The sequence below is a fragment of the Ambystoma mexicanum genome, chromosome 12 (assembly GCF_040938575.1).
Source record: "Ambystoma mexicanum isolate Mex_15411 chromosome 12, UKY_AmexF1_1, whole genome shotgun sequence".
In the NCBI taxonomy this organism is placed as follows: Eukaryota; Metazoa; Chordata; class Amphibia; order Caudata; family Ambystomatidae; genus Ambystoma; species Ambystoma mexicanum.
This window is the reverse complement of record NC_090936.1, coordinates 425,546,304-425,574,291: the sequence shown is the minus strand read 5'-3', so window position 1 is coordinate 425,574,291 and position 27,988 is coordinate 425,546,304. Positions and strand designations below refer to the sequence as shown.

At 42.8% G+C, this 27,988-nt stretch overlaps 1 protein-coding gene across 3 annotated transcripts in view; it reads left to right on the top strand.

Moving 5' to 3' along the window:
* Positions 1-27,988, top strand: part of SLC6A12 (solute carrier family 6 member 12) — a 525,985-nt gene that overhangs the window by 446,707 nt on the left and 51,290 nt on the right. For all 3 annotated transcript variants that reach the window (XM_069628586.1, XM_069628587.1, XM_069628588.1), the window contains exons 8-12: positions 74-177; positions 8,647-8,771; positions 24,536-24,648; positions 25,275-25,412; positions 27,377-27,479. In XM_069628586.1, coding sequence (XP_069484687.1) covers positions 74-177; positions 8,647-8,771; positions 24,536-24,648; positions 25,275-25,412; positions 27,377-27,479 — 583 coding nt within the window. The remainder of the gene's footprint in view (positions 1-73; positions 178-8,646; positions 8,772-24,535; positions 24,649-25,274; positions 25,413-27,376; positions 27,480-27,988) is intronic.

Below are 27,988 nucleotides of genomic sequence, written 5' to 3'. Positions count from 1 at the left end.
TTCCTCTTCATGGAAGCTCACGGGGGGGGGCAGATGTCAATACTTAAGTTGGATAACTCTTGTTTCCTTGCAGGTCTGGATGGATGCCGGGACTCAGATCTTTTTCTCGTACGCCATCTGCCAAGGATGCCTTACTGCTCTGGGAAGTTATAACAAGTACAACAACAACTGTTACAGGTATGCGGCCTCCACCTTCCCATAGTTAACACAAAGGAGCAGCAGGGAGGGAGGGCATGCTTCCCACATGAGTAGATGTGTGATGTGTGTGTGTATGAACAAAGGAACTAACCCATACTGGATGATTCAACATGACACCAGAGGTTTCACCCTGGAAATGTCCCTCTTCTGTAAAGGGTACACAACTGTAGTTCAATGACAGCTGGTGTAAGGTGTACATCCAGCTGCCAGATGCATTAAACAAGAATTAAGTTGCATCCTAGTCTAGAAGTAGCTCAGAGCACCTCACAGCCGGATCAGGTTGCCCCGAGTGACCGCCTGTATTAAACAAATCAAGTTCTAATCCTGCGTGTTTTTGAGAATTTAAGGATGTACATTTGGAAAGGTTGCTATTTTCTCGCTAGATTCTATACAAGTAATTTCAGTTAGTATGATTTTTCATAAATGCTAATAATGTTATAGCTTTAAAAAAAAAGAAGTTACCATATTTTCTTTGTTCCGCCGTGAAAAAAACATTAATGTAAAGCATTTTACAATAAATGTGTATTGATTTTTAAATGAATAAATAGGGTATACTGAGCTGAAGCAGAGACACATGCATGAGTTAAAGAATAATAACTAAGGCCAAATCCACATCTTTCAATACTAGGATAGCAAAAGAAAAACAAAATCAGGGACTAAAGCCATTTTTGCCATTTTCAGAGAGTTGGAAAAGCCTACCACCCCACCCCCGACTCTCCTTAAGGATGAAAATTGGTGTAACAATATGCAATCTGCTATGCTTGACAAACTTAACACTCTGCAAACCAAAATCCTCACTCATCAACAGGCACTCAGCCACCAAATAGCTAACTTACACATTAGCACGTCTGCTAAAACAGAGTCTGGCGAATCCCAGCCATTTGACCTCAAGGAAATGAGTGAACCACCTGAAGTTATTGCCCTTCTTTAATCCATTAAACCATCCTACTGTAAAGGGGATGCCTGTCCGGATCAGCTCATCAAAGACTGTGCCCCCAATCTGGCCCCTTTCCTCACAGCCTTCCTTAATGCATCCTTACAGTCTGGCCATGTTCCAACTGGTCTTAAGGAAGGTTGGGGACGTCCTCTCCTTAAGAAATCTACCCTTGACCCAACGGCCCCAAGGAACTACAGACCCATCACTACTGTCCTTTTTTTATTAAAAGTCCTGGACAAGGCAGCCTATCTGCAAGTCCAAATATTCCTTGAAGCTAACCTTCTTCTTGGCCTACAGCAGTCTGGCATTTCGTCCTGGACACAGTAGCGAAACTGCACTGTTAGACCTTAAAAAACAAATGGACGACCTTAGAGATGCAGGCAAACCTGCGCTCCTTCTGCACCTTGATCTATCTGCAGCGTTTGACCTGGTGGATCATAAGACACTCTGTCACCATCTCTCCTCTGCGGCGATCTTCTTCCCGAAGGCCTGTGCTTGGATCACCTTGTTTCTTCAGGAAAGGGTTATAAAAGTCTTCTCTGACTCAGCCTGTGCCCATCCAAGTGACATAAAATGCAGAGTCCCACAGGGCTCCTGCATCTCACCTACCTTATATAACCTATTTACGAGGCCACTGTTCAACATTCTGGATGTGCTGGGCATATCATACACCAATTATGCTGATGACACGCAGGTGCTTATCCCCCTCACTGGTGATTACAAGTCTGACATGAACACCATCAACTCCATATACTCTACTATCCGAACCTGGATGGCAGAAAATTGGTTGTGCCTCAATGGCGAGAAAACAGAAATTCTGTTAATTGGATCCCCTGTAAACCTTAGAAAATTGGACAAACAATACAGTCCCTTCATGATTGACAACATACCAATCACTGTATCCCATGCGGTCAAGACCTTAGGTGTGTATTTGGACACTAACCTCACTATGAACAGACAGGTCAATGCCATTGCCTCCACCTCAGATTACCATTCTAAACTGCTCAATGCAGCCAGACGCTTTCTATCTGAACAGAACTGCCTTACCATTGCTAGAGCAATAATTGGATCTACATTGGACTACTGCAATGCCCTCTTTGTAGGGACGTGTGGCAAAAATATCTCCACACTCCAAATGGTACAAAACAATACCCTTAGGGCTGCCACCTGTATTTCTAAAAGGGACCATATCTCTGAGACCAGGAAGCAGGTTCACTGGCTACTCGTTAAAGAGCGGATTGTCTTTAAAACCCTTGCCCGTATGTATAAATGCGTCCATAACTTGGCACCTCCCTACCTGGTTCAAAGAATAGCCAAGCCAATCTCAGCCAGACCCACCAGATTGGCCTGCACCAACGGAATTGGCATTCCTAAGACCCAGAGAGTTTGCGCAGGAGGTACCAGTTTCCCTACCATGGCTGTGACCCATTGGAACACTCTACCTCTCCACATTAGGAGGATTGATTCGCACATAGCCTTCCGCAAAGAGATAAAAACTATGTATAAATATGGCATTATACTTCCTGTGTTGTCTCCTAACTTCTGGCCTTATTTAGGCTGGATGTTATCACTATCTATTATGAAACCTTCACCACTGTATGATACTCTATAAGTTGTAACCAATTATGTATGTATTCTACCTTATTCACTGTCAGGTTAAAAGTACACTGTAACTATGAACTATGCTTCCTCACTAACCATATTAACATGTAACTAAAGAAAATCCTATTGCCGGGCCACACGCTCAATGTAACCCTGAACCAAGCCTTCTTACAATCTCATGAAATAGCGCCTCAATGCCTTTGGGCTGTAGCGTGCTCAACAAATCCTAAAAATAAATAAATGAAATAAATACAGGAAGATTTTATTTTTAAAGTCACCATTCTCCAGTCCTCCGGGCTTGTATGTCATAACTAAAACAGTGTCCCTTAGAAACAAGTCAGCCTAATATGTCTTTCTCTCAGCATTTGCAAAGATATTCTACCTGCCACCAAACAACCTAGCCACCATGTGCATAGAAGCCAGTGATTTTATTCTTTCAGTGCTATAATGCAATTCTTTTCCTAATGACTGCAGCATCTTTTCACTATGTCGACTCATTTCTGCAAAAGGTAAAGTTGACAGGAATGAGTCTGAACAGAATCAGGAGATGGTCCTATGTTTGCACAGAGCCCTGTACCAAATGTATTGTAATCAGGTTTTTTTCTACCAAAACTGCTAACTATCACACACGGACACAATAGGTGGCTGTCGGGGGCCCTCTCTCTCACATCATCTATGCCTGTCCCAGCTTGAGTTTGAAAATGTTTAACGGTGCCAACCAAAGCTTTAGATAGATTTTCTGATGCACACGTCTGCATAGCAGACCAATATTCACTTCAGGTATACTTCTTAATGCTCCATTCTATCTAGAAGGTGGATGCCCCCTGCTGGTTCAGAATACCTGCCCAACCTTTGTGTTTCGGAGTGGGTTTTCTGGGAGAATGTAATAGTTGATACAAGTTCCAGGCCTAGAGGGCTACATCTGATTCTGTGAAAATCCAGCTCCAGAATGAATGCTCATTCCTCAAATTATTCCTCAAGAAATCCTGGAGGATCCCTTTGGCATCAAATACTGCCAAAGGTCAATTACCTAGTTCAATGGTCTATTGAAGTCTCTGAAAAAAAGGTGAGTTTGGTTCACCTGTAAAACCACTTTCAATGCCTTTGGATCCTTCTTTGACCACACCCCCATGTCAGAGATTTTTTACTTTCCTTTATCAATAGGTTGGCCCCCAGAGTGACACTTCCATGATCTGTAAAGTTTATTTTGACCAATCAGGTTCTTTTTATGAATTGAGCTCGAGCTCTCCTTTTGCTTATAATTGCTTTTAGAGTTTATTGGTCATGTTGTTTCTTCCAAGAGAATGATTATGGGCAAGCCACCTGTGAATATTTGATTACCCTAATGCCACATTGTAATAGTAGCCTTTGAAATCAGTTAGACCAAATCCCTGTCCTCATTACTTTAAAGTTATACAAATGTGCATGACAGACATTATGAATAGCTGTTAAAAGGTTGGGGTGGTTTGATTTCCCCCGATAAAATAATTTGGAAAAGACTCATAAGTAGGTTTTGGATTTGTGGTTTTTATTATTTGGGGCTATACACAATCCAAACAACAATTTAAAACTGCAAAAAGGCTTTCTAAACTTTTTATATTTGTTAAACAAGTTTTGATTGTTTAGCCAAGAAAAAGGAAACAATCCCAAATCTGATGCTTGGGAAATTGCATTTATTTTGCAGAGAAATTGACTTACCCTAACTTTATTTACAGTTTAGAACAACTGTTAAGTATTCTTTTTAAATAGCCTTTGCAATCTACAAAATTGAACTTCCACACTTGTATAAAATGTGCTAAAAAGAAATCTGATTGAAGTATCTTGTCTAAACAAATTTCATTTTGTGGACTTTTATTACATGAACGACAGGCAATGAGTTGTGTCTTGCACTTCCATAATAACTAATATGGAGAATTTGTAGTCACAATTTTCTCAAATCTGAGAAGCAAAATTGACACATTTTACACAAGTCTTGTCTAAATGGAGGCATTCGGGTATTCAGTGGCATCCAACTAATAGTAAGATTTTGGTCTCATGTTGCTCTGGACTAACACACCAGCTCTGTGTCACACGAATAAAGCAACGGTACAGTGTTACTAATTCAGCTGCATATGTGACACACTAATTTCCGTTCACATGGACCCACAGACCCTAATAATAAACAGATTCAAAAGAATATATTCATAAAATGTTTTCAAACATTTTCAATCTATACTTTCTATAGTATAGACATGCACAATGACATAGGGTATTTGAAAGTCACAAATAAACACTTAACAAAACAAATATAGCTTTTCGTAGCTTTTAACATAAATTACCATACACATCATGTTTATTTATTTACTTTTTAATTCATATAGCGCCCTAAACTCTCTGGCATCAAGGCGCTCGTGAAAATAGCTTGACATTTTAAATGTTAACGTTTGACAAGAAAATTGGTTGTGTTTGATGTTGTGGGCTGCATCTGACTCCTTATATTTCTTGAGAGAATAGTACTGTTTTGAGCTGCTTGCGGAAAGCCCAGTAGGACTGTTCCAGTCTCACGGAGGGTGGTAGTGCATTCCAGTTCCTGGCAGTGATTGCCGGGAAACTGGCATCGCCTGCTCTTTTCAGTCAAAATTTGGGGGTGTTGAGGCGATTCATATGGGAAGATCGTGTGAGTCTGGTGGCAGAGGTTTTGGAGAATTTGTCCGTAAGGTATCTTGGAGCAGAGTTTGCGATACATTTGTGGGTTAAGGCCAAGGTTTTGAAACAAATGCACTCTTGGGTTGACAGCCAGTGCACATTTCTTCTGGTTTGGGAGATGTGCTCTTTTTTTGTTATGTTCAAGGCTGCCCTTAAGGTATTGTTTTGTATAATTTGAAGTTTGTTAAAGTTCCCAATCGAAAAAAGTGCGAAAAAAGTGCATTGCAATAGTCCAGCCTGAAAACTATCAAGGCTCTTGCAATGGTAAGACAGCTTTCTGTGGAGAGGAATGGTTTGAAGGCATAGATACGTTTTGTTGTTTATGCTGCTGATGAGGCAATAGCATTGGTTTGCCTAGAGAGTGAGAGGGTGGAGTCGAGTAGGTTGAAAAGTGGTTTGGTGAAAATGTTGTATAACATAGGTGACATGCAAGATGCTTGGGGGACACCACACATTACAGCGGTAGGAGACGCTGAAGCGGCTGTGGAAAAAACTCTCATTGTTCTATGAGAAAGGAAGGAGGCAATCCAAATGGTAGCCTTAGGGGAGAAATGGGCTGACGAGTGGAGGTGCTGGCAAAGTATTTGGTGATCCACCAAATCAAAGTCAGCTGAGATATCTAGCATTAGGGGGAGGGCTAATTTGCCAGCGTTTTTGGATTCATCAAGTTAAATTGATGAGGGCTGATAAAGTTCTGTGGCCTGGTCTGAAACCGATTGGCGCAGGCCCAGAAGGTTTTGTGATTCAAGATGCTGTTGGATCTGAAGATATGCTGCTCTGTCCATTATTTTCAGCAGGAAAGGCATAGTAGTGATGGGGTGTTAATTGGTGGGGATGTCCGGGTCTAGAGTGGGCTTTTTTAGGAGCGGTAATACCCAGGCCTCCTTTATGTTCGCTGGTACAGTTCCTAAGGAAAAGGGGGCGTTGATGAGGGAGGATATGAATGGCGCCAAGGCTATGGTGCAGTCTTTGATGATGGGTGCAGGGCAGATGTCCCCTTGACATCTTGATAGCTTGAGTCCCTTTATGATAGTGATGACGTCGCTATCAGAGAAAGGTTTAACTTTGAATAGTGGGATGTTGAGCCTATTGATCTGGGGTTTGAGTTCGATGATGCCGTTGTTGTTGGGTGATTTATTTTTCTTTTGCAGGATCTTTTTTTGGAGCATGGATATTTTGTTCACTATGCCATGTTGTATTTTGGTGAACCAGGTGCTATCTTTGTTGCACTTGATGATGGTTGGGGATGGAGATTCTAACTCCTGTTGTGTGGAGAAGAGCTCTCGTGTACTGAAATTCGATCGGGAGATTCTGTTATTGTAAGTCGTGCTTTTTGCTCGGAGGACGGCCTGTTTGTATGCTTTTGTTGAGGCAAGTAGCTGTGCTTTGTTAGCTGATTGGGATTGTTTTTCCATGATGTTTCTGCTGAGCGTTTCAAGGTATGGAGTATTTTTAGGTTTAGGTCTGGGGTGAACCAACTGTTGATGGGTTTAGCTTTTCAATGAGTCAGCGGGGCTACTGTGTCCATGGCTAGTGACAAGTGTTTGGTTGTACTTGTTGACCAGAATGGTTAGGTCACTGCTGGGATATGTTTGCTCTAAGAGAGGTTTCACAAGGGGCAAGATATTTTCCGGGCTTATGTTTCTAGCACTTCTTTTTGATGCAGCGGGCAGCCTGGGAGGCTTGGTGTGCCTTGCCTGTGGTCTAGGTAGCTGGAAGGTGACAATATTGTGGTCTGACCATGGGCAAGGTGTGTTGGATAGGATTGTAATGTCGCACTTAGGTTCAGCAAGCCATTCTAGAATTCAGCTGTTATTATGTGTGGGGGTTGTAATGCGTTGTGTGAAGCCAGCAACAGCTAATGCGTTGGCAAGGGCACAGGCATTGGTGTCAATATGATTGTTGAATCCAAGGATTATGATTTTTGTGGTGGATTTAGAATTAGCAGAGAGGATAGGTGCAATGTCATCCTCAAAGGAGTGTAAGGTGTCTGGGGGGTCGGTAGATCAGGTAGATAGTTGATGTGGCTGTATGTGAAAGAGTTACTTTAATCATTAGTATTTATCCTGAGTGGATTGTGGGGGGAATTGGTTTCTCTAATGATGGCAGAGTCTTTATCTATGATGGGGACTCCACCCCCTCTACCATCAGGTCTGTCTTTACGGAAGGTATGGTATTGTTGGGGATGTGCTAGGGAAAGAGCTGGGCCTGAGGCTGCGTGCAGCCATGTTTCAGATATTGCTAGAAGATCTACGTAATTGACAGGGAGCAGATCGATAATGTCCAGAGCGTGGGCTGCCAATGTTCTGGCGTTGATTGGTGATCCTTTTATGATGTGTGATTCTGGGTTCTACTTTTCCGATTGAGGATTAGTTTTGGTGGTTTGTGTTTGGTATGAAGTGGGCCGAGCCTTGCAAGGAGTGCCTGACATCGTGGTAGGTATGGGGTGATGGGGTGGGATATAGGTTTTTGTATGGCTAGCATTTGCTTTGTGATGGATAGCGGGGTGTGGTGTCGGTGGGCTGTGGTGTTATGTTCACGTGCATGTTTACGCACATACAGTCTGATTCCCAAAAAAGGTACAGGTAGTAACTTTCATTTACTCTTGACTTACTTCTATTCCCCAAGAAATTATCAGTATTAGTTCTAACTTGTACCTGGAAACAGAAGAGTAAATCAGGAGTAAGTCAGAGTTAAACCTCTTAAGGTTTTTGTGAATCAGCCCCACAATGTAAACATTCTATAGTGGCCATTATCTCGAAGATCTCATCCAGTATTCTGTACATAACATGCAAGTGGAAGTTCATAAATTCACAGTATATTAACGTATGTTTTTTGATCGTTATGCTCTTCCGCACATTAGTGCTTGCCACTCCCTTTTAAAGATGCCGGCTACTGGTCTATTGCCAAATGGGGCTTTGCGCTCATCTTTGGGAGAGCAGGCAAATTTGGCTGCTTTTCTATGCCTGATGCTGGGTGCCATCCTTTGTGAGTAAACTAACATTTGTCAGCACACAAGATATTGCCAAGGATGTTTGGCAAGAGCTGTTATTTTGCATAGTAAATGCCATGATATTTATCAATGCTGATGACAACTTCTCTCGCTTTTATATTTAGGCGTACAGACTATGTAGTGGCATCTGCAAAGACACAGTCGCTTGTTGACATGGTCCACTTGGCTTAACATTCAATGATCATTTGACCACTCCTTCTTTTTTCCTCAGGGACTGCATTATGCTCTGCTTCCTGAACAGTATCACCAGTTTTGTTGCTGGCTTTGCCATCTTCTCTGTTCTGGGCTTCATGGCACAGGAGCAGGGCGTGCACCTGTCAGCAGTGGCAGAGTCAGGTATGTTGCTGTTGTCCCAGCAGCCTCGGCTGACATTCAGAGTAAATTAAACAAATTATGAGCTCATTTATGCTGACAGCGGGTCTTCCCTGTGTCACTCGTGACTCTATAGGGACAAAAATAATACAACCTTATTTGTTTACTTCTTTCTTATATACTGCACTTACAAAGAAGCATGAGTCACTTTCAGGAAGCAAGAGCGAGTAAGTACTGATAAAGTCAATAATTTTTGGCTGTAGTATAGGAATAATTCAAGTATGTTCAGTACCTTGAAATGCACGTCAAGATGCCCATGTGGTTGTGCTGTCCCATGTGACCTTCAGTCAGTTATATAAATGTCAAAGAGAAAGAAGGTGAGGAAGAGTGTGGGCTGCACAATGGAGTTTAACTTCTGAAAACTGCCAAACTTTCCTATTTTCCTATCAATAATACAAGAAATGTGCTAAACTCTGTTGCTACTGTGCACCACAGACAATCCAAGGTTTAATATGAGGACATTTACGTGAAAAGAATAATTTAGTGAGTAATCCCATATTGTATTTGAGCCTTTTGGTGATGGTCAATATTAATTAGAACATTTTATGTATACATTTAAAAACTGTGTGGATACAATTAGAAGATTATTATCTAAATTCCATTAGAAATGTCGTTATAACACCATTAGAACATTGAATATTACAACATGTACCAAAACATGGTCACATGAAAGTTCAGCTGACATGTGGCCTGTGTTTCAAGCAAACTGTGCTTTATCAGGGCATAATAATCTAAGTTTATTATAACATAGTATCTTTCACAAGAACCACTCAAAAGGACGCTTGAATTATTCCTGGACAAGCACTGCCTAACCTGTATTAGTGTAATTGAAGCATGATGATCCAAAAATATGTGAGTAGAACATATAAAATGTGTATTTGCTGGGTGTTCCCTTTGGCACAACCACGACCACGCTAGGAACACATTTTTGTAAATCTGGCTATAAGAAGCCTAAAGTGAAAAAAGAGACTACAAGAAATAATAATAATTTACCCAGTAAGACCAGATACTATTAAGCCCCCTTAGTACAGCAATGACCCTCACATAGCAGTTAGCTTATCAGTGCCAGGCTCCAATATGCCCAGTAAGCTCATTTAGGGGAAATACTAGTATTATCGAGTAGAACCAAATACCCAGATTCATTATTATCTCCCTAGCAAAGCAAAGCAAGATCTGATTATGCCAGGCCAACACAGCATGCCCATGTTCAATGTTGGCCATTTTCTACAGCAGTGCCATGTACAATTATCAGGGGTCAAGTCCCAAAAATTAAAGTGGGCGGACTCATCAACAACTGCAGTTTGATCGTGGAGATCGGCTTTAATTCATAAATTCGAAGAGGATATTCAATGTTTCTCATTTTAGCCTGGGGGACTGAGTCCACCCTCTGAATAAAGTGGGTGGACTCCGCCCCCCCGCGTGTAGCCTCGACTTGAGCCCTGACAATTAAACCCTCATAGGACAACCTGCCCAGGCCAGATATTGCCCTATTATCACCCTATTATCACAAATTGGCCAAATGCCATTGTGCCCAGTGTTGCACAGGTGTGTCATTTCAATTACGCCCAGTTAGCAGAGCATTGCCACGCTCTGCAATAGTGAAGACGTCTGCATGAGCAAAAAGAGAATAACAAAAGGATGCCGATGCAGAAGGAAACAAAGGAAATATTTGCAGCCAGGCAGGTGGTCAACATTGAGAATTGTAGGCTGTGCATGCGTTCCACCAGGAGGATCCAAGTTGCAACGGCTGCGCCATGATTCTCAATTGTAAATGTTTTGGGTCTGCTTGCACACAGAAAAGCATTCCCACACTTCACCTTACTCACATGTTCAGTTTTAACCTCCTCACAAAGAAACCTGCTCCACCAATACATGGAATAAATATGAAGGATGTATATAGTGAGCAGTAATGGCATTTTTCATTGATGTTCTGTTTATTGTAAGGAAATACTTTCTTTTTGCGGCTTCCCTCCCATAGACTTTTATGGGACACCCTTTCTTTTTGCTTTGTGTTTGACTGCTAACCAGATTTTTGGAGGCTGGTAAAGCTGTATGCTTTACCTTCCTTGATTTCTGCTCATTTCTATGGGAAGCCTGATCAATCCCTAAGATTATGTCTAATGAATTTGCTGCACACATCACTTTAAAGTGAGGTGCGGTTGGGATGTGTGTATCCTCATAATCTTTTCTTTTGTAACTTTGTGGTTGCAAAAGCAATGTGTCCAGGATGAGTTGGTGGCAGTGGATATTTTTCGACCATGTTTATGACTTTTTACTCATGCACTTTTGGATTTTACCGCATAATGCATAAAGAGCACCATATACTCTAATTTAGCCATGCCACAAGATTTTTGCCTGTCCTTTTGGGTCCGGAATTGCCATTTATGGAATGCCCTTTCCCGGACAAAGCTGATGCTTTCCCAGGCAAAGTGTTAGGCTGTGTGTGTGGCCGGATGTGAGGGCTGAGACTCTCTGGGGTCAGCCCACATCCATGGCCCTGAATGTCTGTTTTTGGGCATGCTGTCTGACCAGTGGCTATCCATGATTGGATAGCAACCACCAGTTTGAGTGGTGCAGAACCTTTCCGCTGGAGGATCTGGTGGTGACTCAAGTCCACATCCTGGATAAATGGAGGACTCCTGTAGTCATTTGACAGATATCATTGGAGCCAAGACACCTACAAAACAGTGCAGTCTGCTGAAAACTCGACAATGACCATTGCAGCTGACTGCCATTACCTCCAGTCAAGTCGCAGTGAAGCCTTGCTTTTATGTCCTGATCTCAAGAAGGCCCTTGTTGGTGCTTCGGCCCCTGGACTAGAGGAAACAACCAGTCACGACCCCTGCATGAGGATGCATTCTTGCTGAGCCCTCGGAAGTGTCCCTGGATCTGTGCCACGTCATTGGAGCCCTCGTCATTCTGAGTGCCTCATTGAAACTTGGTGGATATTCAACTTGTGCTACAAGATGCCTGTTCCTGCATGTTCAGCCTTCTAGTCCCAACGGAAGCCGTTCAGGGCCCGCTCCTTTGTTCACCACCCGAAGATCGTCTGTCGCCTCCTGATTGTGGTGACTCCTGTTGAATCATCTCTTCTTCAGTCACTTGGGATCTCCTGGGATCACCTGCTCCACAGACATCTTCTTCTTTCATGGCAAGGGTGTCCAGTTGGCCAATCTCTGGAACCGTAATACAGGTACTGTGACCTATGGAAACTAAGGCCCCTGTCCAAAAATTACCTGTGCACCCATGACCACTGTGCCTCCCTTGACCGGACCAAGCACAGAAGTACGTGACCCCAACAGATTCTGAAACCCCTAAAGTGGTCCCTGGGAATATCGGAGTAAGGTGGTAAATTAACACACCTGTTTTGTCCATCTCCTATCCCTCTCTTTCCTGATTTAGATCAGTAGTGGTCTAGTCAAGAATCCCCTCCTGGGCCTACCCTGTTGTAGTCGGATTGAGAGAGACACTTACCTGACCTTTTCTAAACTTTTGGAACACTTAATCACGACCACTGGCACTGCTTAATCCAAAAGTAAACATACCTGAATAATATATTGTGTGGAACTGGTGACTTTGGGGCCCCAAGGCACAAGGCCCTATACTATCTCATGGTTGGACTTTTACTGAGAGCTAGGGAATTAATTCTATGTCTGCTCATAAGTGGTTTATCTCTGATTTGCTGCATTGAGTACCTATCCCTGTTCAACCGGTTTGATATCAACTGTGTTTCTGTCTCTGCTCTCACTTTACTGAACACAGTTATTGAAAGCCTTGCTTATGCTATGGTCTCTACTGTTTATCTGTCTTTGAGGTAAAGTGTAGTGTCCTCGTCAGAACCCCCAATTGTGGATGTATATGTTTGCTAATAGTTGTGTGATAATACTTACCTGAAAGCTTCATTGCTTAGTGTGCATTTTAAAGGACTAATATGTCATTGTAAATGTGTGTACTTAGCTGCGTAACTGGACTTATTGGAATGCTCTGTGTGTGACTCGTAGCCTCGGCTCCTCTTACACCCCTTCTGACTCTTGCTGCTCTGCTACCTACCTCGATTGGGTTTGGCTAGACTTCAGTGTCTTTACTGTTCACCGTAATAGGTTGGCCTCTCAAAATGCATGGGTTGTTTAGTCCATATCAATGGTACACGTTGATTCGGTCTCTAAAAGAGGAGGCTATTTAAGTTGTACCTTATTCATGTATTATTGATGCATCCATTTATTTACTTGGTGTTTTGTATCAGGCCACATGCAAACAAGATTCTTAAGCATCATGTGGTTGAAAGGAAGGAAAAGATGAGAAATGGAGTGGGAAAGGGAACAGGGAACGGTAGGGGCCGAATGCACAGGTTTGGTATGATCAGGCACATTATAAACTCAGTCATAGATGGCCCATTCCAACCTCTGGAAGCATAACATGTAAATAATAATGTGGCAATAAGCCCTGAGACAGCGTGCCAATACCGCCCCAGGTAATGCCCAGGGGCCCATAGTTACAGGCCCGAGCATAGCGAGGGCCTTAATGAGGCCCCGGGGGCATTACCGCGGGCGGTATTGGCCCGCTGTTGAGGGGCTTATAGCCATTAGTACCCCGGCCAGTTAGACCGGGTTAGTAATAGCATTTTTTCGGTTCTGAAACTCTACCGCATTTCAGAACAGAAAAAAAAATAAAAAAATAAGTCAAATAAAAATGCCCGCCGGGAAAGGGAAAACGTAGTCCGTTTTCCCTTTCCATGGTGGCCATCGGGAGCAGACGGGCTGGGAACACAAGTGTTCCCAGCGCGCTCGCTACCGTGAAAAGAAGAAAAAAGAAGGTACGTGGGGTTGGGAGGGTGGGGAGGGGATAGTTTGCAGGGTAGGGGGGTGGAGGAAAAAAAAAACTTACCTGAGTCCCCGGCGGGGGACGAAGGCAGCCTCCAGCCAAGGGGAGGCTAAGAGCGGGGATTGCCCCGTTTCGAGCCTCCTCATTGGCTAAGGGGCTGCCACGTCCCCCGCCGGGAACGAACACAGGCAGTGCACGTACTTGCATCCACAGGATTACACTGAGGCATGGCTCAGAAATAGCCAATCACCTTTCAGTGTAATCCCGTGGACGTGAGTGCCAGGTACTAATGTAGTTAAAACAATTCTTTTGAGCAGGAACATAATCCCATGGGTCTTCCTTACCAGGCTTAGCTCTGTTTCCTTAGTTTACCCCTGTGCAAAGTGTTTTGCAACTCTGTAATTTCTCAAGCTGAGGGCCATCCAGGGAGAAAGTATCTATATTTTGAACAATGTGGGGAGGGTATTAAAAATGAGGATAGACATAAAAGGTGTTACACTCATGAAATAAAGATGATCTAGAATCAAAAAGTTGAAAAAATACGATACTGAAGAAATAGAAAAGAATGAGAAACAGAAGGATAGACAAATAAAAATTGAAGGGAAGTGCCCACACACCTTCTGCAACAGTTTGTGGAAAAACCCTAATCAGCTGTTTAGGGAGTTCTTCAGTACAGACAGGAATTCCTAGGTTTCATACGCTTGGGGATGAAAGTACGGATTGCTCCCAATTTGCCACATGTAATGTGTGATGCCTTCGTTCAGTCCTGGGTTTTGCGCATTGCATGCTGGAAGTGGTGGGCTCATATATTCAATAGGAGAAATCAAACTACAAGTCCCAGTAAGCACTGTGCAAGACTGGATCTCTAAGAAGGCATCCCTCGTGGCAAGGGGCCATTTGGAAACTATGAGCACACTGAAAGTTGTATGACATTGGAGTGGGTATGTTCAGCCTCTGACACAGTAGCACAAAAATCCCTGCGGGATACCCAACCGCTCAACAGAAAAACAGATACGCATTTCTTTGTAGTTTGGCCTATGTGCAAAGAGAGGTTTGATGACGTGTTAGTCTATTGTTAAAATCTCAACAATCAAAGTTTTTACACATTTTATTGTAATAACTTCAATATTGGTCTAAGATGGAACATCAATCAGTCAGTGCTCTGCAGTGTTACAATGTGTTAGCTTTCAAAGTTGCATAGAATCCTTCATGCATGGTAGCAGCAAACTGTGGTGGTCGAACAATGATGGGACTTGTGCCCTTACGAGAAAGCTGATGAGCGTGCATGGAATGGAGTCTTTAGATGACCAGCTTATCTTAACAGTAATTTATTTTTAAAAAGAACACCTGGTTGGTAAACATGTAATGGTGGCCCATGGGACTACTAATGTTCTTTAAAAAGCACACATTTAGGAAAAAACAAATGTCTATGCCAGGTTCAATGTATGTTTTTTTTCTTCCAAACAATGTCTGCATACCATTCCAGTCTTTTCTGTGTTTCCAAACGTAAGAACAATGCATTCTGAAGCAAGACCTAGTGAATATGACTGTTTATGGTAGAAAAATGTTGAACTCAAAAGGTAACAAAATACCTAGAAAACCTCATGTGTTAGAATTCATTCATTTTGCAGGTAAAATCTCATTGCAGGAAACATCTTCTTCCAGAAGAAACCAAATGCTGTCTTCATTGTTCCATAAAGTCAAAGTTTCAAAGCCTGGTTGCTTAGTCTACTAGCTCAATCACTAACTTCATAAACTGATTTTGACACTTACACACTTACAAATAAGCACTTTACACTGCTGCTGCAAAGTAAACTGTCATGCCAGAGGTGAATGTGTGTGCTTTGTAACTATAGAATGGATTCGCAACCTTATGCTTTGCAGATGGTTTGCACTACAACTCTCACCAGCCCTAGCCAGCCTAGCCTACAGTAAGGGATTATGGGAGTTGCAGTCCAAAAGATGTGGAGGTCCAGAGGCTGCAGACCCCTGCAGACCTTCTCAACCGAGTATGGTGACTAACAATTACCTGCATTTATTACATTGAAAGAATTGCATCAATTATATTATTACCAGAAAGATACATTACACGTGTTCACATCTCTCTGACATTGAAAGCTAACACATTGTACCATTTTAGCTTAGCTTATAAATAAGCAACACCTTTAAGGACGGTACATTTTATTTCATAAAGTGGGATCAATTAATGCTGGACTCGAGGTCTGATGTGTTCCTTTCAGTTGCAGAATTCATGGTCATGTTAATTAATTATCTTAATGGAAATGGCCCCCTAACATGCCATCATCGCATGCATTTTAGCAGTTTTACATCTAGCCGCTCTGAATGTTCCAATTCATATAAACTGGAGACTAAGGGACACACCTCAGGCTCTTGTGCAAGACTCCTGTTAGAGATATTTCTTGGCAGTATGTTTTGGTGGTATTTTGGTGGTATTTCTGTAGTATACTGGTGAGTCTAGAAATAGGGAAATGCCTGGTTATTGTTTTTATACCAGGGTCACTAACGATAAATCAAGATTGGACATAGTACACTCTAGAACATAACTTCATGCCCTTGCAGTATTTTATTTACAATACCATGTTATGACCTTCTGGCGGTATGTCAGAACACATTTACCATGTATACCAAACATGAACATTCATTCAAAGCCTCTTAGAAGAACACAATTTACAGTGACCATCTTTGCTTTGTATTTTACCACACACAGCAATATGAATGTACTGCCTGCAGTAAAATAAATATACCATTTGCGTTATATCAGTCTGAATACCAACACAAGGAATCAGAACACATGATAAACAGACCAAGGCTTACCTACTCCTTTTGTAAGCACTTTATAAGTAATTGAGACTCACAAATAAAACAAAACAGCACATATAATGCACAGAAGAGATATGTACCTTTGTTCGCTTGCCCATGCTGGTTTCACAATCTGTTAAAATAATGCAATTGAATTTACAATTCCAGCAGCAATATTTAGCACACGTTTTGTTCTCTCACACACCATGCAATGATCTCTCCAGAAGTTCAGTGAATTACTGTAGCCCTCTCTCCTACCTCTAACTTGGCAGAGAACACTATGCAACAACCTTGAGACACCACTTAGCCCTGAGATCTGTAACTGCTATCCTTTGCAATTATTATTTTCTGACAACTGATTTTGCATTTTGACATGCACTTCACTTCAGTAGAATGGGGAACAAACAGACTTTGGGATGCCTGATATGTAGAAACCCATGTAAAATTGATATCTATATTTGTGGTTTTAAAACTACACCCACCTCAATTATACTTTTTATGCTCACCTAGAGGTTATCTGGTTCAGCGTGTGCCCCGACACAGCAAGTTTGGGATTCCCTCTCAGATCGGCTATTGTGAAAAACCCCCACAGCATCCCTCTCGACAGTGTTCGCAGAGGGTCTTCCTTTATCTGCCTTCTCCCCTTTGTGCTTAGGACAGCTCAGCCCACACTCTTCCGACAGATAGCCCACACACCACCAACAAGTGCCCCATGCTCCAAGTGACAGCCCAGGTTGAACAACCCTTTGGCATCACTGCACAACCCTTTTAAACCAACCCCGAAGACCTGCCCCCTGATGTATGTTCCCTTAAATAAAATGTAAGAAAAGCCTGCCTCTGACAGTGACATCATGTGCTCATGAAAAACCACCTCCCGTTGGAAAGCTACAAAGAAACACATGTTCTGCCTGCCACCTTTGACCATGATCCAGGCTGCAACAATCGCTGCAAATACCTACATCTCTGTGCTAGTTTCCTGCTCTGAAAGTCTTTTAAACAATAAACTAGTTTGAGCAAAACAGATTTCACATTCTACAATTCTAACTTGTCATGTCTTCATTCAAACACAGTGCAGCCTTAATTCTGCACATTTTATTTCTTGCATTTCCAAGCTAACCTTGCAGAGCCCAAATGCCTTGCACATTCAGTGTGTCAATCTGCACCATGTTTATGTAAAAGTCAGGAACTGATCTGCCCTAAGTGTTAATCGAGAATATGTTAGGGGTTAGAGAAACTTAGTTTAACTTAGTGTATGCTAGTCTCATGTTTTTCAGTGCAACTCAGCCCATAACTGTGCTGTAGTGGTGCAAAAAGATAACATCATGTTATGCCAAATTCAAAACCTTCATTTCTTCTGGCATGTGTTCTGTGCATTTACAATCCTGACATCTACTAGATTCAATCTGACTCTCACACATGAGTCTCACACTCTTGCTCAAAATGGGGTCACTCTTTCCCCCTTGTTGAAATGTGGAGCCTTAGTCAACATGCAAAGCTCCTTCTGCCTGCACTCCAAGTTGCTGGAGAGGCTGAAGCTATGGTTACAGCAGCTTTGGTAGATGAAAGGTGTGTTAATTTAATGTGACACCAGCAAAGAGAGAGGATGAGGAAGGCAGAGGGGTAGGGGTGATGGGACGGGGAGCAGAGAAGGCAAAAGGATGAATATTACTTCAGTCATGGGTCTGGGTGGCAGAGGGGGGCTCAGTAGTGCTGTTAGGAATGGAGTGACAGATGCCATCAAATCATGATGTTCTAAAAGCTGCCTTGTACAGGTGAGACGAATCCTACTTGGATGAATGCTTCACAGGACGGAAAAACCTAGACAAAGCCTACATCCTTTGACAAATCCAACGTCTCACACTATAGAAATGTTTGGCTTTTCAACCTTTCAGAAAAAACTAAAAAGGGAGGAAGGCAGTGGGACTTACAATAAGAAGTTGGAACCAGCTGGTGGTCATGTAGGGGTATTACCCGAATTGTTCGTTTGCAATTGTTCGAATGCACAATTGCACGAATTTAAAGGGTCACAATTGACCTTTTCACAGTTGACCGCACATATATATATATATATATATATATATATATATATATATATAGAAGGGTTTGGGGCGGGTTTGGGTTGGGTGGGGGGTTGCGGGGGGTTTCCCCCCGCATATATGTTACAATTGACCTTCACAAATTGGTCAATTGTGAAAAGGTCAATTGTAATTCGAGCAATTTGCAAACGAACAATTCATATACATCCCATGTAGGCAAGGCTTGGCATTGTTCTCAGCCAGTCAGAGGATTAGCTTTCAAGGCCACACACAGCTGCACTGAATTTGAATTGAGCTCGTACATGCTTAGACAGGGTCTTTGCACTAAGTACAGGCGTCTTGATATTGGGAATACTTCTTTTAATCATTTGTCTTTCCTGGCTCATCTGCATTTTATGAGGTATTGTCTCGAGTCTGCCTGTGTTAGTGATTGGTTGAAGATCTTCTTTTCTCTCTTTTATTTGATAAAGTTATTTCCAGTAGGATCTGATCTCAGATTTATATGTGGCATGTAGTGTTTGGTCAGCTTTGCCGGGTACTTGGGGCACACTTGGGGCACACCGCCCTTTGTGCCCCTTCACTGATGCCTAATGTCCTGTATGGAATCCATTGCTAAACAAAGAACTAATGAGCAGCCTTATCAAAGAAACCATGAAACAGCCAATAGAAAAGAAACAACCGCTACCTGTGGTTGGTTCAACCCACCAGGAATGCTGGGAAGTTACTTGATATATGCCATATATATAACCACTAACTGCCTTACGGCAAAATGTTGTTCAAGTCGACAGGCGATGAGTGGAACACACCACTCTGTATGTTTGAAGAGATGTGTATATACCCATATTAAATGCAACAATATTGCTGGAGAAAAGCCCTGTGTTCTTTTTGTTGTATACATTAGTGTGTGATTTTACTGTTACTTAGGGATTAATATTAAGGGATTAATATGATTCATAGACAGGACAGTGCTACTGGGAGGAGCTGCCAGGCACACAATGTTGGGATAAAATTACCAGCATGTGCAATAAGTCACTAGAGAGTGCCCGGGACTGCTGCACATCCACGGTGAGAAGAGGGAACTAGCTGGTGTCCTTAGAATGCAAAGTGGCCACTCAGGCAGCTGCACAATAACCTCTACAAAGGGAAACCTACTGATTTTGTGGGCTTCTTATCTGCATTTTCTAATGCACTGAGATGCTAATTCCCACTCTGCACTGAACTAGCAGGTGAGCTGCAGCCTCAGCAAAGACACTTGTTCCCCAAACATTAATTCACGATCAAACTGCTTTCTGGGTACAGCTGCGAGAGCTCCTGTAAATTGACTGTTTTAGTTTAGTGTGTGTTGATCCAGCTGCCTCTGTGCAGGGAGGCCCTGCGGGCCACTTGTGCAAGTGCACTCCTGTGCACGGGGCTGACTAGGGACATAATATGGAACAAAGTAGTGCTGGTGAGAGGTGCAAGGAGTTGTCTGAATGGGGATTTGTAAAGGTGCAGACTTATCTAGTGACCTTTCTGCTGTTGGTGGAAGAAGAGACTTGCACCATTGCACATTACCCGAGCACAGAGATACAACGATCCCTTCACTGTGAGCTGTCCACACATGTGGCCTGAGAGGTGACTATCTTGGTGACAGGCCGGGCCACAAAAATGGAAAAACACTGCACCAGGATAGCCATGATACAGGACTTGTGTGGCAGCTATGTTAGAAATGTGTGCTTTAGGGCATGAAGAGTTAATTCCTGATAACTGGAATCCATTTGAGTGAAGGTGCTGAACCACATATGTTCAGAATTCCACATGTAGATAAGCACACATAGATAAGCTGGAAACCACAATCCAAAAAGAACACAGCATAGCAACCGTGAAAATGTGTACATGCTTCTGGTTCTTTGACAATCTGGGGAGTTCATGGCCTGCTCTTTGAGTAACGTAGGGGACTAGAATTAAGTTAGTATGGCCACCTTGGATTTAGCATATCAGAATCTGATCTTTGCATGGGCTGAGGCCAGGTGCCTCTGCAGTAACTGTAGATGGCAGGAAGCACTGGAGTCAGACTCAGAGAATTATTGGATATCGAGACAGTGAGTGACAAAGGTCGACAGATGCCTCTTGCCTCCAGCAAAAGAAGCTATTGGCAAGCTAAAAGTATGCACTTTGAGCCATTGAAGATGAACAACCAGACAGGTCTACCCTCTCTGGTCAGGGACATATGTACTGTACACTTTGTGCCTGGAAATTACTTCTATGATCTTGTATAGAGTCACATGACAGGGCTATACACTGACCTGGATACCATCTTAAGTATTTTCCCTGAAGCAGAATCTTTCCGTCTGCAAGAGTACTTTACAGTGCAGAGATAAAATCCCCTGCAAATCAGCAAATGGCTCGAACTAAGAGACTGCATGGATGATTATGAGCCTGCAGACTGGAGGAACAACATGAAGGTCATTGGAGTGCCAGAGGGCATGGAAGGCCAAGACTGGAAATTCTTCCTTTTATGATTTTCTTGCAGACAAGTAGAAATCATAAACAACCCAGAACTAGATTGCATCCATAGATCTCTCAGTCCTCAACTTTACCATGGACAACCTCAACAGCATATCACAGTGAGAGTACCCTGATTCACAGTGAAAGACACAACTATGCTGCTCTCCAGAGAGAAGAAAAACATTCAGGTTAATGGAAAACAAAGTCTGTTTTTCTCCAACTCAGCATTGGGTGCCCCGACGAAAAGACACACATTTGTAGAAGTCAGCGGAAAACTGCCGGACACTAAAATAAAATACTCATGGGGCTTTGCGCTGGTCTTGCTGAATTATGGATGGAACAACAGGAAACAGTGACCGCAGCTTGTAGATGTTACTTTTCTGAGGTAGAAGGAATTGTATCGGACCTGAATCAGTTGAGAGAGATGACACTGCTTCTTGTAAAATGTCTGACATGTTCCCGAAACAGAAGCCAGCAAATAGGTTTGCGCCTCTGGAACATGAAATCCCAGATGGCTAACAAGAACCCTAATGAAGAACAGTAAAGACCAGTTCCATGCCTGAAACATGACAGTTTCTAATAACACCAACTCTGCACCAATTCCCATATGTCCTAACATGCAATATTAACAGCATCAATAATCCTAGCCAAAGGTTTAAAGCGCTCGCATATTGCACAAATACACATGAAGATGGTGCAATGGTGGAGAGTGGAATAGCCTAATAGCAGGAAAACAGAATGAAGCGGCCCCCCTCATGCTCAGGGGTGACCCTTTCAACACATAAGGTGTGATTTAAAACCTATGCAAAAGATGGGTGGTAGCTGTGGAAATAATCACTGGATTAGACATGAGGCTGATGTCAGTTTATGGGCGCAAAAAGGATTATCCTGTCATCTTTAAATCTTTTAATCAGACTCTTCTTGGCTACCAAAGCATAGTTTGTTCACAGGAAAGTACTGGACCCCCTCTTAGGAAATCAGGGACTACAAATCATGTCACTTAACCAGCCGGGCAGGATTTTTCAGCCATGTTCAGGGAGCAAGTGATGCTAAACACTTGGAGGCTTGTCAGACCACCTTCAAGTGTTCTCGCAATGTGACGCTCTCTCTCATTGATTGCATCTTTGTGCAGACAATTTGCTTGCAGATCTTAGCATGAGGGTCACCTGAAAAAGGAAAGCATCAGTCCACGTTCTAGTGTCACTGAAAAGTACAACTTTTCCTCCAAGGAGTTGGTGATGCAACACAGTTGTTTTATAAAAGCAAAGAAGATGCATGAAAACAGAGACAAACCCTTCTTGACTAGAATAAAACATATGGCATAGCAATTACCTCCCCGAGTATATTGACACCTAACCAGAATGTCCTTCGAGGGGTGGGAGGGATGACAACAGGGAGGGACTTATTGAAGAAGAAAAAGAAGCAAACACATTTAAGAAACTAAAGGGGACCATCAAAGAACTTGAACTCCAATACAGGCAAACACCCAATGGAGACTTACCTGAACAATGCTAAATAGGAGATTAAGCAGCTATTTCTCTGTTTCCACATATAAAGGCAGCACATACCTTTTTAAAAGCAAGGCATAAAATCAGGCAGACCCCTTGCACTAATTTTAAAGCAAGAGCAGTCAGCCAGATTGCTGTGCACAGGGAGTCAGATGTAGGATGGATCACAAACTAACAATGGATTCCTGAAGCTTTGCTAGCCCATTATTGAAGTGCTTATGTGTCCCTGTAACCTGACCACTCTGCAATGCACGGCAGCTTCTTAAGCTGTATTGATAGCCAAATGATGGTGGATAGGACGTGTCTGAGATGGTGCCACAGATCTAAAGGTGAGCTTATTTTACTGACGTCACATGTGGGTCTCACCGAAATTCAAAGGGGCTGGAGAGTTCCACAGGTAGGACCTAACCTCACCCCTTGGTATGGGGTCACAGAGGTTGCCCCTCTAGGAGGAAGGACACCCCACACCCCACCTCACTGCGCCTGGTGAAGACAGTGTCACCTGGCCGCCCTGAAGACTTCTCGGTGGAAAGTGTGGGGTGGGTGGGAAAACAGGCCAACAGATGCTCTTTTCCAACTGGGTAGGGTGGGTTATTTTGGTAATAGCTCCCTGTCATGACTTGTCATCATTGCAGGTGTAATTACTGACCACAATGATGGATTGTATTTATTCCGTAAAGTTGAGAGCGCAAGTGTTTCATTGGATGCATGCGTAGCAACAAGTCCACGGATTCCATCCATTAATCTAGTTCAGTGCACCTTGCAATACTGTGATATCTCTTAGAAAGGGACCTTCAGTACTGCAGTATTCTCCATGCAGGTCATCCCATAGAACCTCCCATTTACAGAATCCACGGGAACTGAGACAACGTGCTCAAAATCTCAGGAAACGTGGGCCATTCCACAAGATTCTCATTTTCACAGAGGATGGGCGAATCCATTCTGTTGTTTGTGGTGCAACCCAAGTATTTGCAAGTAGAAATCCTTAAATGAATGGCATTCCCCCCAACATTTTCTTAACCTTCTCAGGGTTCAAACGGAAACAACTCGGTAGGTCTGTCCCAGTGCACACGTGTTTCTACTGCCTTTCAGAATCCACTCTTTATTATTAGTTACATTGAATTGTCTCAATTATCTGTTGTTGCAAAAAGTTAGATCTGATTTATGTTCTATGATTGTTCTCTCTCTGATCTTGGCTCAGCAAAGTTTGTATGTTGCATCAGAGAGATGTGCATGCACTTTTGTAAACATGTACTCCCCATATGCAGAAGTATGCATGTTATTATACTTGATTTTTTTTTATTTATACCGCCCACCATTGACCCTGAGGCATGACGGAGCCGACAAAAACAAATAGAATACAAAAATCAATAAGCCAAAAACAGAGCACAATAGTCAAAAACACATAAACAAGTTAAACAACAGAAACAGATCAAAACACAAAATTTTAAGTAAGAAACATACAGGACTAAAAAATCAGTTCTTAACAATTCTAAGACTAGAGGACGAGGGCATGTCCTGTAAATGTGTGATTCTGTTCAGAAAAAAAGGCAGACTACTGAAACCACATCCAATAACGATACAGTCTGTATTGTCCGATGTACACCAATTATTAACCTGTAGTCAACAGAGGACTTTCAGGTCCTGAGTTCTGACCCAGTTGGGACCCAATTTTTGGTTGAACCAAGCTAACATTTTATTCTTAAGCAACTCTCTAGATTCAAATTGTTTCGCCTTGTCGACGTTCATTATGATGATGTTTCTGGGATCCAAAACAAAACTCCTTACTTACATTTTTATCGCATTAACTTCACGTCTGAGGCTCTGGAAGAATGCATCCATCCAGCCATAATCAATTTTCAGCATGCGGATCGTTTGAAAGGTTTCTTGGTCTTCTTTATATGTATGTCCAGGTGATTTTGCCAGGCACTGTGTTTGCGTTAGAGCATGTTCAAGCTTGCAAAGTCATCATCAATAAAGTCATGACATAGAAAGCTGGGAAGTGTTGAATGCCTGATGCGGTCTCTTTACTGAAGGCGTCCTTTCCTTGCCACAGGTCCTGGCTTGGCGTTCATCGCGTACCCGAAAGCTGTGACCATGATGCCTGTGTCTCAGCTGTGGTCCTGCCTCTTCTTCCTCATGCTGATCTTCTTGGGACTGGACAGTCAGGTACCACTAACACAGCTCTTGATATGAGGAGGGCTGTAAATTCCATGTTTATTTTAACACTATGTTGCTTGGTGATACCGCTTCCTTTGGAGGATACATTATGGGTCCTATTCACCAGGAGCTGGTCCCCCATTGCACATCCAGGCACCCCCAGCTAGCCTCCGCCATGTGTGGGTGTTATTGCTTGAGATGGTCAGGGATTGCGCGAAGCAAATGCCACTACCCTTTCCTCTAAGCATTCAGTATATTCAGCCAGTAGGTAGTTGCTTCGAAGATGTACTCCATCACCTCATACATGTGTACTTACTATGCAAAGCCTTTGCGAACCTGCCTGCTACTTCAATCCGTCTAAGAGGTCATGCGTTGCTGTTCTGGGCCACTTTGTAACTTATCTGGAGAGCCTCAGATGTGGTCTTCAGCCCCTTCCAATCACCTGCCATCACATGTTAGATAGATTTTGTACCACCGGCGTGGTCATAGCGGTATCCGTCAATGCTCTCCTCCCATTGTTCAGAAAGGCGATCCATGTGAAGTTGACACACAAAATTGGAAAAGGACAAGTGAAATATACCTACTGCGCGGAACAATCTCTCTGTTAATCTTTGCTCTGATATCTTCCTTCTCAGTTTGTCTGTGTGGAAAGCTTGGTGACTGCGATTGTCGATATGTATCCATCTGTGTTCCTGAAGAAGTATCGCCGGGAGCTCCTGATTTTGGGGATCGCAGTTGTGTGCTACCTGATTGGACTGCTCCTAATCACTGAGGTGAGTAGAGACTCAATGGCTCAAGTCCGAGAATCATCAAGACAACCATTACAACTATACCAAACAGGTATAATGGGGCACGCGGAGCAGATACACTGTAATTTCAGTGACTAGGGTGGAATAATTTGGGTACGTGCCACAGGTTTTGAAATAGCACCCCTTGTCAACCAAACACCTCTATCCAGGAGACAAAGACCGTTTGTATCGAGCTTATGAAACGTTGTGACAAACTTGCTATAAAATGCATCTGCATTTTCCGATTTTCAGCATACCCAACCCTTTTCCTATGGGAAAATTTGGAAATACCACACAAAAGAGGCCCAGGGTGCATAGGCCTAAACATGAAAAAATCCCCAGAGCTCCCTGTATGCCAGTCCACTCTTGGTGGGCATCCAATATGAAAGTGTATTGCTTCACCTCATAGACAAGCTTTTACAAACAAACGATACATCGACCAACTATTCATCTCTAACACAGCAATTTAAATTCCCTCCCTGCACAGACACACACACACATACCACCTCCCGGGCCAATGCAGCCGAGCACCACGGGCCCAGGAGGCTCGCATCTGCACACAAATTCTTCTGTGCCCTCAACACATACCATTGGACTTGCAGACAGTACCCGGGTGCTTCCAAATTGCATGCATCAACGCAGCAGAAAATCTATTTACCATGTTCCCTCTGTCCCCCCGTTGCCACCCGGCTGTCTTTCAGATAGGCCAGAGTGCCTGGATACCATGCAAGTGGAAGCAGGGCCCCGGTATGAGTCCCAGTAACCAACATAACCCAACATGTGCTTAGTGTGTCCCTCTGCATTGTTTCACTTGAAGAAGATGTACCAGCACTGGTAATGCTTAGAACTGGGACGAATCCGGCACAATGAGCGACATTAAAATGTGACACTGTTATAAGTATTATTATTATTGCTATTATCATTTTGTCATCATTTTTTTCTTCTTTTTTTTGTATTGCATTCTTGCGTTATTGGCTGTACATATTCAACCTTGCATATTTCCAAAAAAAATAAATATACACATTTGTTAAAATACTCAATGTACATAAGAAAATAAAAAAAAAAAAGAAACAAAAAAAAACTCCATGGAACCAAACAACTACCTTTATAAAAAAATCAGCAAATAGAAGTTAGAAAGAAAAGCGAAAAAAATATTTAAAGTTAAAATCTTTGTTCCTTACTTATCAAAAAGTGCACTCTGTTATACATTTCTAGCTAAGAAAAGAAAAAAAAGTTATCCCGTCTGCCCTGTCCACAAATTACCATGCCAACGACTCCAATTATTGTCCTCATTTTCCCATGATGGGCGTGTTATCGATCTATGGCTAAAGGTTTCCTAATGAGGTACACATGTGTGTATGCATGTGGAACTCAGTGAGCCACCCTGCTCTTGAACACACACACACACACACACACTGTGCCGTGTGATTTTGTCTACATGGTAAATCATTATTGTGATTATTTGATTGCCTGGAAAACCGCGCAATGCAGATCCTATTCACAGAAAAGGGAGCCATATGGCTTTGCCTGGAAATGTCAAGCTCAATGGAGATCCACTACTCTACAATGGCACATTTTTGAGCGCTGCAACCTTTGTGGCTGGCAAATGACTGCCTGCTAGCAGTTATGCACACCAAAGGTGACCCGTGTGCTGCGCACCTGCACCTGTGTAGTCTGGCTTGCTTAATGAGATGCTACTTGTTATGTTCAGATATATTTCGGTAGGTGAAGCACACAATATTTGGAACAACCTTGGAACGACAGAACACATTTGACATCAGCTCCCAAAAGCTTGTCTTCCGACCTATCCCCATTTCTTTCAGCCCTTCCCATCTTCTCGTTGTGCTTCTCCCTTGTTGCAGTGTGGGCTGGTTGCTTTTGCTGGGGTGGCTCCTTTCTCCTTTGCCTGCTCTTGCTTCCCCCCACTCATTGCTTTTCTGCTCCCACAGGGCGGGATGTACATCTTTCAGCTCTTCGATTACTACGCGGCCAGTGGCACTTGCCTGCTGTTTGTTGCCATCTTTGAAGCTGGCTGCATTGCCTGGGTGTATGGTGAGTATACCGTGCATCACTTTATTCTTGCTGTGCCATTTTCCCAAATGAAATGTGTCTTATCGCATGTGCCTTCTTATTGCATGTACCTTCTTATTGCATGTACCTTCTTATTGCATGTACCTTCTTATCGCATGTGCCTTCTTATTGCATGTACCTTCTTATTGCATGTGCCTTCTTATTGCATGTACCTTCTTATTGCATGTGCCTTCTTATTGCATGTACCTTCTTATTGCATGTACCTTCTTATTGCATGTACCTTCTTATCGCATGTGCCTTCTTATCGCATGTCCCTTCTTATTGCATGTACCTTCTTATTGCATGTACCTTCTTATTGCATGTGCCTTCTTATTGCATGTACCTTCTTATTGCATGTACCTTCTTATTGCATGTACCTTCTTATTGCATGTACCTTGGCAGTCGCAAGCGAATGTTCTACCTTAGCCTGAGAGCTCGGGAACGGAGCCAGCAGGGCAGAGTTGACCCACTCCCTGAGATGGATGAGAGGT